General features: G+C 37.6%; 1 protein-coding gene and 1 long non-coding RNA gene across 2 annotated transcripts; both read right to left on the bottom strand.

Annotated features, from left to right (window-relative positions):
* Positions 1-2,597: 2,597 nt before the first annotated feature.
* On the bottom strand, positions 2,598-4,791 carry LOC121726049 (alpha-(1,3)-fucosyltransferase C-like). The gene is made up of 3 exons (XM_042113266.1): positions 3,827-4,791; positions 3,435-3,545; positions 2,598-2,989 (listed from the first exon to the last, which is right to left on the bottom strand). Exons 1-3 carry the CDS (start codon positions 4,789-4,791, stop codon positions 2,812-2,814), a joined length of 1,254 nt encoding a protein of 417 aa, XP_041969200.1. The 3' UTR covers positions 2,598-2,811.
* Positions 4,792-9,872: 5,081 nt separating this feature from the next.
* On the bottom strand, positions 9,873-10,762 carry LOC121726205. The gene is made up of 2 exons (XR_006035504.1): positions 10,701-10,762; positions 9,873-10,232 (listed from the first exon to the last, which is right to left on the bottom strand). It is a non-coding gene; the product is annotated as an uncharacterized LOC121726205 (long non-coding RNA).
* Between the last annotated feature and the right edge of the window lie 4,985 nt (positions 10,763-15,747).

The following is a 15,747-nucleotide window of genomic DNA, read 5'->3' as shown; positions in this document are numbered from 1 at the left end:
CAATATAAATATGTACAGTAGACCATATTCTGTATACTCGGACTAGATCGAGCGATTCGAACGTATTATGCATACATACAGCTTGATAATTTGAAGTAGCGACACAGTGTAGCGAAACATTTTAACTTAAAACAAAACAGTTTAAACTTAATGTTATAGAATTGTTTTTAGTACAGAATATTATGTTTTATTAGTGTTACACACGAATATCCATTAAAAATCAACTGTAAAACCAATGTAACATATTAAAATAATACTTGTCACATTATTATCATGTTAAAAGCACAAGTTGGAAGCCGCCTACATAAATCGTCGCGACGCATCATTTCTATGTATTTCTATAAATGTGTCGCTAGCTTCGTGTCGCTAGCTGCGCAGGGTATTTCATAGAAATACATACAAACCAGTAGTAACGCGACGACACGTCTGCGGTTGCTTCATGTCGTCCGCTGCCAACCGACACCTTTATTGTTTAATCATGTTTAATTATTCCAAGGACACAACACAACTTAGCTAATCTACTCAATAATACTTATACTGTGGTATAGGTGAGTGAGTCGCGAAGTTTTGCGGAACTTTATTGGAGTCCATTTCTTATAACATCACGGTAGAAATGGATGGGTTTGTAAATATATTGTGAAAACTAATGCGTTTTGGTAGTATAAATTATAAATTAATTAGAACTCCAATGGTCGCGTTAAGAGACATTTAGTGATTACTTAACTTTAATTTAATGAAGAGTTTGACATCTTACGTGGACGGTAGACAGTAGGAGAGTTGATTATGATTAATTTTCATTAAATTCCACATTGTGGTACATTTTGTAATTTACCTAAAAATGTAGTTTTCATGATCTTAGATATCTGTTTCCATTAATTATTTATATTATTTATCAAGAGTATGTGGAACCACTTAATATCTGCAATTAAAGTAACGCGTGCTCGCAGTAATGTTTTTAAGCACTAGGGTCAGAGTCGGCTGCAAATATTAGTTAAATAAACTTTGAACCGGCGAAGTATTTCAACAAGTTTAAAGTGTTAATTAAAGTATGTTTACAGTTAGTTTATTGCTTATAACATGCGACTAAAGACCTGGGAAGATTTTGTACCATCAGAGAATTAACAATAGTTGATTTAAAGACGGCGAACCTAAGTTATTTGTTCGGATGTAAAGTGAATGTTAGTTGTCGGCTGGGCTCGATCAAGTTACGGGAACCACAAATTGTCTATGAAAGAGTTTTAATAGGTACATAAAGGAAAAACTGATATGCCTGTTAGTTTACCCAACTAACAGGCATATCAGTTTTTGGTTTTCAAAATTCTAAATAGTCTGAACAATACTTTCAGAACTTTTCCTGGTGTCTAATTATACATATACAAAGGAAAGTTTTTAACTGGCGTAAGTACCTAGTTGATAGTCACAATATTAGTAGTTACCTACTAGTTAAACTCTTTTGACATTACACGTAACTTCTGATACATGGTAGGGATAATCTACCTTAAACCGGCAATTAAAACTTCGGAAATCCGGCTCGGAGGACCAACACAAGAGTCGTTTAACGAACATTTATGTTCAGCCATTAATTAAAAAATAGTGAGTCGTGATGAGTCCATTTAATTGGAATTATCTGGAATGTTCGAGACGAGTGCGGGAGGGGGGGGGGGGATGGTACGGCTTAACGAGAGGATAGCTTTGACAATTTAAGCTTTCCGACAGATTATAATTCATAGACGACTTATTTAATGTTTAAACGAAATCCGCTTACCCCAATGAGGATGAAGATTGGGTGCTTTAACGGTTGTCGGTGGCCGGAGAATTATTTAACATTGGTTTATTGATTGCATGTTTCTGAAATCTAAATAATCCAGCCAAATGGTTTTACTATACAGGATGTAACAAAACTAAGTGATAATACTTTAGGGTGTGTATGGGTTCCCCATATAAAGTTCACTGTGAAAGTAGCAACTCTGAAAGAGCAACGTTTTTTTTGTGATTTGTATGGGCAAGCGAGCGTCATGAATTTTTCCATACAAAAGTAAAAAAAAAGTTACTCCCCCAGCGCTGCCACTTTCACAGCGAACTATGTATAGGGAACCCATTCACACCCTAAACTATTAACACTTAGTTTTGTTACCTTGTATTATATTAACTGATATTAGAATATCAGTGCTTAGATTTTTTTTTAATTAAAGGCTCTAAAGTTGGGTTGCACCAGAGGCGTGGTTAAAGTTAAAGTTATGGTTATAGTTAAATATGGCGTCCTTTAGCTTTAACTTTAACCTTAACTATAACCGGAGAAATTCACAGATGTCTGTTGCGTTTATTTATTTTATTGAAGCTACAGGTAACGGGATTGAGGGTATAAAAAATTGAATTATCCGTAAAAATCGACAGGAAAAATATAACACTGTAAAACATAGTAAATTTTCAGATATACGTATGAGCGGAGGTTAAATATGGCGTCATATTTAACTTTAACCGAAGATTTGACATTTTGCATTGTAGTTAAAGTTAAAGTTACAGTTACAGTTAGTTGGTGCAACCCACGAAGCTAAAACAACCCACGAAGCTAAAACTCTTTAATAGCTTCATGGTGCAACCCAACCTAAGGTAGCAAAAATGGAATGACTATATTACAAAATTTTAGATTGTTCATACTATCTAAACCGCTTGTAGATTCACGTGAATCTACATTCTACAAGCGGTTTAATCTACAAACGGCTCCCCGTTTTGCAGCTAAAGAATGGTAATGCCCTAAACCTGTCACACACACCCAATTGTCATCAAGTACAGGAACACCTTAAAACTAAATCAAAATTTAAATTGCGAATTCCTGATGAATGGGATCTTGCATACATTTTCATAATTAGAATTCCACCACCGCCTGAAGTTGTTCCGTGTTCCGAAGTTCGGTTCGTCGAGAAGTTCGCACAGTTTGCACACGTCAGCACCTCCAGGCGATTCTTTGTACACGTAGTACTTGCGCCATCTGTCGGTGACAACTGACTTAAAACTCAAGTTGGTTATAAACGAGCTTTATTTAAATGACCACTTTTCAAATTAAAATAATCAGGGTCCTACTACAAAAGATTTAAACACCTGTTGAACAATTGATTAGAGAAAAATTCAGTACAAAATGGTCTCAAAACAACTGTTCAACAGATGTTTAGTTTTTTGTGATAAGACCGTCTGTGTTCAGGATTATTACACATTTAAACTATCTTCTTTACTTTTTGAAATAAATTTGCCTTTTCATAAATAAGTGCATGCGAACTGCTTAGGCGTTGTTGATGAAATAGCAGATGACTTAAATAAGGAAGTAGACTTTATCAATACTAAGAGTTTATTTTAATTAAATTATTTGAATACTATTTGAAAAATACCCCGTAAGTATGAATTTGTACAGTATACATGATAGCAATTTGCGAGTTTACCTGAAATAATCCCGGTAAACAGCGGGCGCGCGCATGGCCTCAACCATTAAATCGACGACTTGATCGGATTTCAATTTTCCAGCATCGACGTACGAGCCGGGAGGGAGGAATCTAATAATGGAATATATTAAAACATAGTTATCCCAACAAAAGGTTATGACAGCGTTATTATCTTCGCAAAATTGATTCACAAAAACGTCCCAATAATTCGAGAGCGCTTCTGGGCGCAGTTGTGATAACATTTCCATTTAAATCAAAGTTTGTCAGGTTTTCATACGCTCCGGGCTCAAATATCAGGAAATAATTTTATTCTCTTTTGTTTAAAAAAAAGGGAATATTTTATTTTATTATTATAATGTTGAAAGAATTAGAGTAATTTAAACAAATCTCACCTAGAATAGTCCGCTCCCCCGAACACGATAGGCACAGTGTAGTGTAGTAAAGGATACAGTATCTTGTCCGTTACATAGTCTTCGGAATTCGAGTCCTCGAATGCCAAGTAAAAGTAGTACTTTCGCTGCAAAATACCCAAGCATTCCTCCATCCTATTTCTCGGGCACGTCAAGTTTCCACAAGGGCCGTAAATGTCCAGTTTCAAGTTGTGTTTTTTCAGGGATTTGACGAGATCCTTCACAACAGTCATTCGACGCATCAGATGGCAATCAGTAACGAACCAGGCCACCGCATTTTCCTTATCGTTAAGCTTCGCGATCACATCCTCGCCCGTCGGCTCCATCGGGCTGACCCACGGCATGTTTATCCTGGGGCCGATCACATTATTGTTTTTATCTTGAATCCTAATGAAGGGGCTGGAGATATTGGAGTCCAATTTGTAGGTCCACGTCAGATGGAAGAAGTCGTCGTAATACTCGTCGCACACCGGATCGTTGGTCGCCGAATCGATTGAAGCGAAGATCCTCATCTGGTGAGGAAATGTTAAGGGAGGATGGGCATCCCAAGTGTTCTCCGCGTCGAAGATAATCGCATCAAAATGTCTTAGATCGACGAGCAGACTCTTGTCGTTGGTCATGTAACAGTTTTTGAAGGTGCAGTTGTGATCTAAGAAAACCTTCTGTCCGTTTCTAAACATCGGCGAATCGAAGTGACTGAACGCCTGAGTCCACTTCAAAATGTACTTGTAATCGTTAGGTAACCTTCTAGGTCTTGTATATTTCTGGGCTGCGCTTACATTTCTCGTGCTCCTTATTTCCTTCCTTATTTTCTTGAGCGTTCCCGGCGTTCTCAATAAATATTTTAATTCAATTTCTTCATCGCTATCGAGAAATTCACTTTTTAATAAATACACGAGGAGCGCGCAGGAGCCGGCGAATATTATAGTTTTAAAAATCTTAGGCATTTTGATCGCAACGAGAATGCAGTTTGAGCGACCCGTCAGATAATAACACGCATTGTGACGAATTGTTTTTTTCACGAGAAAAACGTAAAACGAGCCGAGCGTTTACAAAACAAATGAAATTTACAATGACGAGGGAATGCGGTCTCGTAGATTGTAGCTTTATGAGTTGAAAACAAAACGCGGGTTAATTTTGAAGTTCACATGTTTTAATTAGCTTTGTGTAATTAATTACGTTTAGCTTTACTGTGGTCTGCGTGGATCCTGCGATTAATTACCGGCTCTGCTCTGTGGACGGGACTGAATATTTCCACGTATTCTGCGAGTCACTTCTAAAATGGCATATCCTTGCGCTCTACCGTAGTAAAAACAAGAACTTATTATTATCTTCCAAAGCCAAAAATAACTATAACATTTTTTTCCTTAGATAATAAATTTAATCTTTCAGTTGTAGGAAAAATTTATGCAGTTCATTTCAAAACTTACACGATAAGAGGTAGGCAAAGGTGACTACTAAAAATATACCGTATTTTTATATGTAACATTTTGTTAATAAACCTAATAATTCACGGCTCTGCCAAGTTTTTTCGCATCAAAGGCTCCGAATATTAGCAAAAAGTCATTAAAAGTAAGGGAACTGTTCATCACGGCGGGAATCCTCAAAGTCGGTATTAAAGCGGCGCGGCGAGTCGGGGACCTTAACTTATAAAAGTTCATTCATTTAACGGTTCTGCGAGTACGGCGCACGCTGAATTTCAAATTATATAGCCGGACTCGTTTGCCGGACCGGCCGGAGTGCCATACGTCCGGCCGATCGACTATCTTCAGCCTCATCGTCGATCAAAGTTTGCACCGCTCTCGACGCTACGTACACTTAAAAGCGGCAAAGAGAATCGAATAAACCAAAGCTCGTGTGTCCGACCGATAACGTTAAATCATCGGGCCGGTTAAAATTTCAATAAAATAATTCATAAATTTTATTACGAACTCTTCCATTGGAAGTTTTGTTTCCACTCGGTTTCCGCGCCAGCGGCCGCCGGCTGATCCCATTACTGATAATTAAATCGAACTGCGAATCTGTATTCGTGGGCTTAAATTTCATTTTCGTGTTAACCCTCGCAAGTTTTCAACATTTTAATCCGACCTCGTATTATCGTCGGGCCTCCGGGTGACTTAAAGGCTTCTATTATGAATTATTACGTGGCTGTAACTTTTTTAATTGGGGGATTAACGTAGGTATTTAGGTACATAATATACAGATGTTTCCTAGCCTTATTTTCAGTCAGCAAAGTAATAGTTAGGGAGTACTTCTATAAGTACTCCCGTATCGAGAGCATTTATTGTGTTTGTTAATAATATCACATTTACATCGTATTGTGTACCACAAGATGGAAGAATCAAACTAACAAAATAGGATGTCCCACATTTACATCTTCTTCAATCGAATGAAATATTTTATAACTTCAGAAGAAAAACTATGCTAGCGATAATTCTACTTTAAAATGTATTAAGCAATCGTGTTACAATTAATTATTGATTAAAACTAACGATCGCGTTATTTAAATATGCAACTGAATAGAAAACTTGGCACTTGATATAAAATTCATGTTTTAAAACTATAAAAATTCCGCGCTAAACTCGAGCGTTACTTGAGCGAAGCCCCGTGAATATAAAATTATCACCTCCCACCCTGAGTCAGCGGGTTTAACTTCATTTTAATAAAAATCTGCCAGGTGCGAGTTGAATTCGCTCACAAAGAGTTCCGTACCGTTTATTGATATCGAGCAATCAATTTTGTTATAACAGAAATACATCATTTGAGGTTTAGCTATCGTGGTTACGAGATTTATTCTGGTGACAGATAGACGGACGGGCGGACAGCGAAGTGTAGTAAGTTTAAGACGTAAGTTTCTGAGTAATATTATGGTCCCGTTTTTACCCTTTGGTTTAGAACCCTAAAAAACGGAGAAAACCTCGATGGCTGACGATTGCTGAGCGCGGTGTTTTTTATGTCCGGCCTAACATTCCTCCTGATTGCTGTCGCCAAAGACTTTTTTACTTCAATGGATTTCGGGGCCCGTTTTTTGTGGTAATTGTTATTACTTGGCCGTTTTTTGGGATAAACTTAGGACGTCAAATCAAATAAAATGATTCAATGGGTACGGATGTAAAGTATGATTCTGTCAACTTCGAAGGAGTCTTTTGCCGCCTTAAATCTTAAATATATTATCCTCCCCAGCGGTCACCAGAGGTGTACATGTTTAAAATAAATTGAATCATTTTATTTGTCTTTACAACTGCACTGAATTAACAGAGCATTTATTATATAGTATTGTGGGAATAATGCGTGGTGGTCACAAAGGAAGATCTTCCGACCGAGCGAGGTGGTACTATACGTATTTACGTAACTTTGTATCGCTATCGAAGTTTTTTCATATTATTATTTAAAAACTTCGATAGCGCGATGCAGGAATGTTAGGCGAATTGTGGGTACCGCCCACGGAGATCCGCCACAGTATTATAATATTATCTTCTGTCAACTTCGAAAGAACCTATTCCTGGCCTAATCTTGCATTTATTAACTGCAACTAAGTTTGTTGAATTAACGGGCCATGTAAAGTATGATTTCTTTTATCAACTTGCAAGGAACCTATTGCCGGCTCAATTTTGCATCGCTTGGCTGCAACTGCCACTTTTTAGTGCGCCATTCACATATTACAATATAGTTTCTGGCAGGCTGTTCCCGCGGGCCGCCATTACGATGGCCCGTGGAACTCTCCAGAACGTGTTTCCGGCTGATTGCTCTAATTACACTGACGAACACTCGGGCCTCAAGCACCGGCCTTGTCTGCAATTAATTTTTTGGCCTAATGCCAAACGTGAAACGTTTCCTTGCTACGTCTTGGAGTTAGATGACTTAAGTCGTTATATAATTGGAATATTGTAAGCCTGTATGCAAAGGCATGCTGTCAAGTGTCATCTGATACAATTAATGGTGAGCTTACACTGACACGAGACAAGTCGCAGCTATGTATTATATCGGCCTTTTTAAATATTAGCAGAAAGTGTTGTTTTTGAAAAAAAATTAATACGTAAATATCGATATAAAAATGCCTGGTTAATAAATAAATTAATACCTCTTAATGCCCAGTTGATACATGAACGATTTGTAGCACGACTTAAAAATACAACACCTACAAAAAACACACTGTAACAAAGACGCTCCAACGGTTCAACAGGAGTCCATCATAATTACGACGTACAAAAAACTTTCGTGTTAAATAAAATTACGTGTAAAATGGCTCAGAGTGTCTCCTTTATATTCCGGCGGTGACGGCTCATAATTTTTGTCTATAAAACAGAAACTCCTCAAGTTGGAGAGATCCTGGAGCCATACTTAATTTTATGGAAAAACTTTTCATATAACCGTCTTCCGATATGCTTCGGTCGGAAAAAATTGTAAAACGCGACCCCCGGACACTCCGAACACTTTGTTTTCACGACAATAACTTGGAAGATATTTCTCTTCTTTGATTTTTACTTCAAGCAATTTTATGCAGACGAATTGGTGCAGAAAAACTCGTTTTAATAGGAGGCAAATAAGAATTAGGTACTGCCCTAGTAGACAAGTGGCAAGCGATTATCGTGAACGCTAACAAAATGTATGCGATTTGACATAAGTCATCGCGCTTCGCTAGCGAATACTAATGTCAAATCCCATACATTTTGTGGCGTTGGCGTTTACGATAATCGCTTGCCGCTTGTCTAGGCCCAGTTCAGTTTATGTATCATTGTCGCCACTTGTCGTAGTCACTCTCTTTGCTGCAAGACGTCTCGTATGCAGTATTGTAGCCTGGTCCTTAGCGTAAAATGACTGATATGATTCTTTAATAAATAGAGTGATGTAAGAGAGAGAAAGTTGAGAGTTTACACGAGTGAAGTCGCGCAGGACAGCGAAGATCATAAAACAAATTTGACGTGGGAGAGCCATGCTTCGGCACGAATGGGCCAGCTTAACCGGAGAAATACCACGGGCTCACAGAAAACCGGCGTGTAACAGCGCTTGCGCTGTGTTTCGCTGAGTGAGTTTACCGGAGGCCCAATCCCCTACCCTTTTCCCTTCCCTACCCTCCCCTAGTACCCTATTCCCCCTTAAAAGGCCGGCAACGCATCTGCAGCTCTTCTGATGCTGCGAGCGTCCATGGGCGACGGAAGTTGCTTTCCATCAGGTGACCCGTTTGCTCGTTTGCCCCCTTATTTCATGAAAAAAAATGAATAATATTCTGTAAAAGCCGTCAGAAGTTATTTTAGACTTTTAGATTAGTTCATTAGTTATTCAGTGTGAAGACAGGTATTTAATTAAAGTTAAGACAGATGTCTGACATCCCAATAATTTTAGGGCATTTAATAATTATTTAGCGTGAACCGTAATAATTTGATAATTAATTTGCTGTTTTGGCGGTCTGGATAATATTGTGGAGGTTGGAAAGGCTGATCCAGGTGACCTATTGATTTTGTCTTTAGTTAGCTTAGAGTTTGATAATTAAGTAATAACACAAAATATCAATACTCATCATCATCATCAGCCTATTGCCACCTGTCCAATCACGCAAGGTGCATTGCAACGGAGCGAGGGGAAAGAGGGACGGGGGCGCGGATCGCGGGACGCGGGGGCGCCCGCGCAACACCGGCCGGCGACCGGCACTCTTCGAGATTTTTCGCTACTGTCGACACCCATGTCGCGTCTACTAATAATTATTAATGTACATAAAGTCTTGGTTCTTAATATACCAGGTTTTAGTTACAGTCCACTTTTATTTGAGACACTTAACACCACCCACTACTGAACGGCCTCCCCCAGTAAGAGCCAATCTTGTGCATCCATCCGCTGCCAGGCACTTACTTCAAATCGTCAATATTACCATTACTAAAATCTATGTTTAATTATAGCTTGACCGCTGTAAAGTCGACCCTCGTAGCATACTCGTACAGCGGTCAAGCTATACATTCCGGTTACTTTACACGTGCAAAAACACTGAACTCTCGTTAGTTATTACAACAATAAGGTAACAAAAAAGACTGTATAAAACTGAAGTGTTTATTTTAAGATTTCTCTACGTCACTGTTTTCGGCGCAAATCTTCAACATCAAATACAAGAGGGTTTTCAACACTACCGTCGAAAGGTATAAGAGAGTAGTCTTTTTAACCCATCTAGTGTACTTTTGAAGGACTGTACTCTCTCTGGTGGTAGAAGAATATCCAGGACTCCTCGAGGTTGGTCCAGAGGTATAACATTCTTAGTATCGAAGGCCGCAGTCCTTTTGTTGAGTTTGTCATTTTGAATATTCAATTTGTAATCGTATACGTTCAGGGATCCGAACTTCTTTGCTAAAAACGCCTCCACGACGTCTGTGGTAGGTAAATCTTTCTCAGATGAAATGACCTGAAATTTTTTAAATTTTATATTGTAAATTATAGTTATTATATGATGACTAGCATAAGCGCTGCTTCACGCTGGCTTTTTATGGGGCCGGGATATTACTTCAGTCGTGCCGGACCATTGGTTACAGGGCATGGTTATCACTCGGATAAAAACAGTTCTCAAAACTTGTAAGCATTACATTGTAAAAATATATTGGTTCGAGAAAAGGATGGTACAGCCGTGCCACTTTTTTGCTCGACTTGGCGGGGGCACTCCCGTGCCCCCAGATTATTTTTGGTTATTAAAATGCTCAAAGTTGCCCGCACCTTGTTGCCCTAAGTTCATAAGGCCGGAACCTTGCCCTTTTTCCGGGATAAAAACTATATTATTAGGGACTCGTAGTGTTGCTACCAAATTGCATCAAAATTGGTTATAGATATACAGACGGACTGACACACTTTATAATAAATAGTTTGAATAAAAACTTACAATGAGTTGTAAAATAATAAAGACAGCCAGAGTGACCGACATGTCGACCGTGCAGACTACAGAGGACCGCAGCGACTGAAAGGAGATATTCAGTTTCACATCGATGAGAGCACAATATACTATTGTTATAATGTTTAAGCCAATCATTGTTCAATATTATAAACATAGTAATTGTCTGAATTAAATTATTTTGTGAATAAGAATGTAGGTGGTGAATAAAAAAGTAAAATACTTACAGAAAATTCCAGAAGCGATTTTGTAGTAACCTTTCTATACTTTATTTTGTTAGTTCGGACTTTAAACAGAAGGAACGCTTCTTTGATTAGGCTACGGGCCTTTCTAACCCCAGTCCACTCATTCGATCGTCCTCTTCGTATATATGAAAGCCAATAATAATAATATAATACGGAGATGAAGATTGAATTCGGTCGGACTGACTCTGGCTGGCTCTGGCTCAAAGCAAGTCCGATCAGGTCGGCCTCCCGGTGTGTTCCCCACAAAAGCCTTTTCCTAGAAATTATATTTCCAGGAAAATGCTTTCCTTTTGCATAATATTGCATCGACTGACCCATAATATTATAACAATGATGATAATATCGGTGTAAAGAAACAAAATACTCATTCACATAAACAAACATTTTTCATTCGATTAATATTCATTCCCTTTTAAGTTCGATAACAAATCCCTTGTCGCTATAATATTAAATGTATCTTTTAATACAAAGACTTTGCAGTGAGTTCGTGTACGAGTGAGTCGAGTGAGATTGAGTGAGTAGAGTGAATCGAGTGAGTCCCTCGAATCTCGTAGCACTTAGTGTACAAAGCGAATGTACGTAAGCTAAAATTGTATTTGCACGCAAATAAAAGAAAAGTAGGTACACGCTCTGCCTCTCCTGTAACCGTGGGGGCGCGGGTCCATTGCTCTCGGAGTTTTTAAATAAATTGAATTGAACACTTTGATACACTTTTGGCTGCACTCAAAGACATTTAATGATTCTTTAAATGCGTTTTAAAGATTACTTAACTTTAATTGAATGCAGAGTTTCACAAATGAATGTTAAAATTAAATCTCTCTGAGTGCAACAGGTTATTCCTAATGTGATAATCAAAAAAATAATGTGACTCTGAGTGCGCCAGTTATGTATATCCGTCTATAATTCTATGCCATCTTCAAAGTCAATTGACATGCTGATGGCGGACCTTCGTTATTCAGTAGATTTATTACGAGTTAATGGTTATCGCAATTTGTACGCAGCGCTCTATATATTAATTTGACCAAAAAAGTAAATTCGCAGGTTTCTAATGCAGCTGAAACATTTTAATTGAATGTAAAATTGTGATGAAAAGCATTATAAATTATAATTGCACAGTCATTAAAACAATTTTCACGACCACAGACACCCGAAAAACTTATCCATCAGGTGACCCGCTTGCTCGTTTGTAAATACAAGGCCGTGTCGTCGTACCGTGGAGTCGCGCGCTCGACGCCCCGCTTATAAGGATGCTTATGACGCGGTGTTGCAGTTTATTTAATTTTCTCCGGAGGCATTACGTATGGCGCATTACTCAAAAACCGTGCTAAGTGCCTGTGCGACACTCAGAGAAATTCGGTACAGAGAAATGACGGTAAGTAACACAAAATATACTGACAGACGAGTTCATTCATAGGCATGTTGCGGACCACCGTAATTTGGTCGTATTATGTCAAGCCCATCCGACAGAATATCACAGCTAACATCGAATGGACATAAACCGACCAATAGGGATGATGACAAGGTCAAAGATTAGCGAATTTTGTTAATAAAATAAAGAAATCACGGTAAAAAATAAGTGTTTCCAAAATTCCAGCTTGATAGCATTTGTATTTTTTTTTGTTATGCGCCTTCAAAGTTGGATGTTCAAGTAGTATTTTTTTTTCAATTAAATTTCTTAATATTTGTATACAATTCGATAACTTATGCAATTAAAATCAACTTTTGTTATGAAACCACTTTCATAAACGTAATATTTAATATACCTGTCGAACAAAGTTGTCTCCCGATGCGTACAAACTACGAAAGACTGACGTCATACTTTCGTAGCACTTTGTATGGAGCGTTTCGGGCAGGTCTTTTTTATGAGATATTTGAATTGTCATATCTTGGTGAATTTTTAAGCTATCAGAGTCATTCCTTCAACGATGTTTCTATTTTTTATGTGTCTTTCAATTACCGATAAGAAAAAAAATTAGTCATCTTGCCTATTGTCGTAGGTAGGTACGTCAACAGCATATGAATCGATTTCTTCTGTGGTACATGAGGTAATAAAGGTGTGGGCCGTCGTAAATTTTTTACTAAACAATTTACTTTTCTTGATATATTATGACCCACTTTTTAGCTAAAAAGTGAGCCCGTGCGAGTTTCATACGTCGGTTCTTCTAGCCGGGTCAGATCCCGTACTGGTATAATAATATATAATATGGTAATGTATGGTAATGGTATAATAATAATAGCCATTTAGATTTTCTGAAACGGTTATTTTATAACTTTGGTAATTTTTAATTTATTTAATTTCATATTGTCATTATTCATTGTTTAATCACGGTTGTTTACTTTAAGAATAACAGGATTCTTGATTACAACATTCATATCCAAACTATAATATCATAATTATTAATGCGAAAGTGTGTCTTTGTCTCTTCACGCCCAAACCTCCGAACCGATTTTGTTGAAATTTTGTATGGAGATACTCGGTCGAGTCTCGAGATTTTCGTTCCCGAAAAATGTACGGTTCCCGCGCGATAAGCGAATTTTGACGCAACGGAGTTGCGGGCATCATTTAGTTAAACATATAAATCAATCCACTACCCCCATTGTATTGTGTGCAGGCCCCAATGAAGTCTGGGTCAATAGGAGACACCTTTGTAGACCGCACGCGCCCGACAACGGCAATACATCAACTTGATAGCTGCAGCTAATCCCTGCAATACACTCAACATGTACAATGTACATACATAAACGATAAATGTATAGGTTCATTGTCCACTCCACATTTAAAACATTCATATACATATAGGTTCATCGTCTTACCAATAAGGATACATATTATGTACACAAATAATAATATTATACGGTCTGGATAATTGGAAAAGTCACATGATAGGAAAATAAACCTTGAATAATTCTACGCTGCGATATGTATTTATTATTCGTAGTTGCATATTTTATATCTTTATTTTAGTAGATCAGTGTTTTAATCTCGACGAATTGTATTAATTATATCAGAAGCAATTACCGCCCGGCGCGAGCTAAAAAGTGGAGTCACATCCCGCGGCGGGACGCTTGGATCGCGTTATGTGGTGAGAACCAAGAATTTTTGTAAAAAATTTTTTCACGTTCTCAATTGAATCTAACAATATTATATAACTTAATCGAATCTTATAACAATATACAATTAAAATATAAAATTATCGCAATGCCATGAAACGTGTTCTATATGGCCACACGAGTTAGATGACATTTTGTGTGTATCGGGTAGGTATCGGGTAGGTCTGAGAATAAGAGAAATTATCCACGGCGGATTGGAGATATCGGCCGGGGTATGAGGTACTCCACTGGCAACTCCCAAAAGAAATCCCATGGTGTTCCACTCCCCACTTAAGGCAAAAGGTCTGAGAATGTTAATACAAATATAATATATTAGTAGCTAATATTTAGGCCCGACATTCCAATATGACTAAGCAACATTTGCCGTATCTGCTAGTTCGGTTATATCTATACTAATATTATAAAGAGGTAAACTTTGTTTGTTTGTTTGTTTAATTGTAATGAATAGGCTCAAAAACTACTGGACCGATTTTAAAAATTCTTTCACCATTCGAAAGTTACATTATTTACGAGTAACATAGGCTATTTTTTATATTGGAAAATATAGGGTTCCGTAAGATATTTTAGTTTTACGGGAACAACCAGAAAAATTACTTATTTTGCGTACGCTGCCTAAACTATAAAAGATAGAACCATACAATGTTCTAAGTAAATGTAGATCTTATAAATATCTACAAAAATGTCCGCGACACACTATACCTATCTATGTCAAGTGAGGCACAACAATCATTGTTTAATTTAAAAATCTTGATTTTTTTGGACTACATTTAAACGCATTTATTTTACTCATGCTAATAATCCTTATCAAAACAAATTATTTCATCACTAAGTACATTTTATGTAGATAATATTTGGTCTCTGAATGGTTAAAATTGGACGTTTGGTTTAGAAGTTATGGCGAAATAAAAATATTGCGATAGTGGGCGTCACCAAGGCGAGGCAGAGGGTGCGCGTGCGGAGGAAGACAATCTGTGCAGTGTCAAGTGTGCAGCCTGCGTAATGACTGCGTCGTCAATGGTGTCGGAGTCTGTCAATTGACCTGGCAATCATTTTACTGACCGAGTCTTTCCTGGGTATGCTTTTTGCAGCGGGTGGAGCCGCGGGCGACCGCTATAATGAATATGAATCAAAACTGCTGAATCGATTTTAATAATTTTTTCAGTGGCTATTTATATTTAGTACTCGTGCGAAGCCGGGGCGGGTCGCTAGTTGTCCTATAAAAAGAATTCTAAAATGGAACGTATTCTAACCTCTGTAAAAAGTAACTCCAGCCGTAAAAACGACTTAATACAGCCATCAAATTTAATAACATGAGTGTATAAAGTAAATAGACAGTTTGGTAGTACATCGTTTAATACTCGGGTATATCGCCCGGACTTTCGGGTCCTCATTTATGTTACGGTCAACCCGTTAAAATGTCTGTCATAAAATCAAATTATGCGCTCGTGTTATCAAAATTATAACAATGGACACACAATTTAATCTTAAGTTTATGAAACTATATCAATTATATACTTACTTTAAGCATTATTTAAAGGTAAGGTAAGTAGGTATATTGTTATTATAGCCAATGATGCCCCTGTGATCTTTTGGATCTAGAATATCTATTCTATTTTTAGCGCCTAATTCTTAAAATGTACTATTTTCAAATAACTTTTAAACGCAAATAAATAAATAAAAAC

This window comes from Aricia agestis, chromosome 4 (assembly GCF_905147365.1).
Source record: "Aricia agestis chromosome 4, ilAriAges1.1, whole genome shotgun sequence".
In the NCBI taxonomy this organism is placed as follows: Eukaryota; Metazoa; Arthropoda; class Insecta; order Lepidoptera; family Lycaenidae; genus Aricia; species Aricia agestis.
Note: the sequence above shows the minus strand (reverse complement) of the source record. Positions and strands in the feature narration are given on the sequence as shown.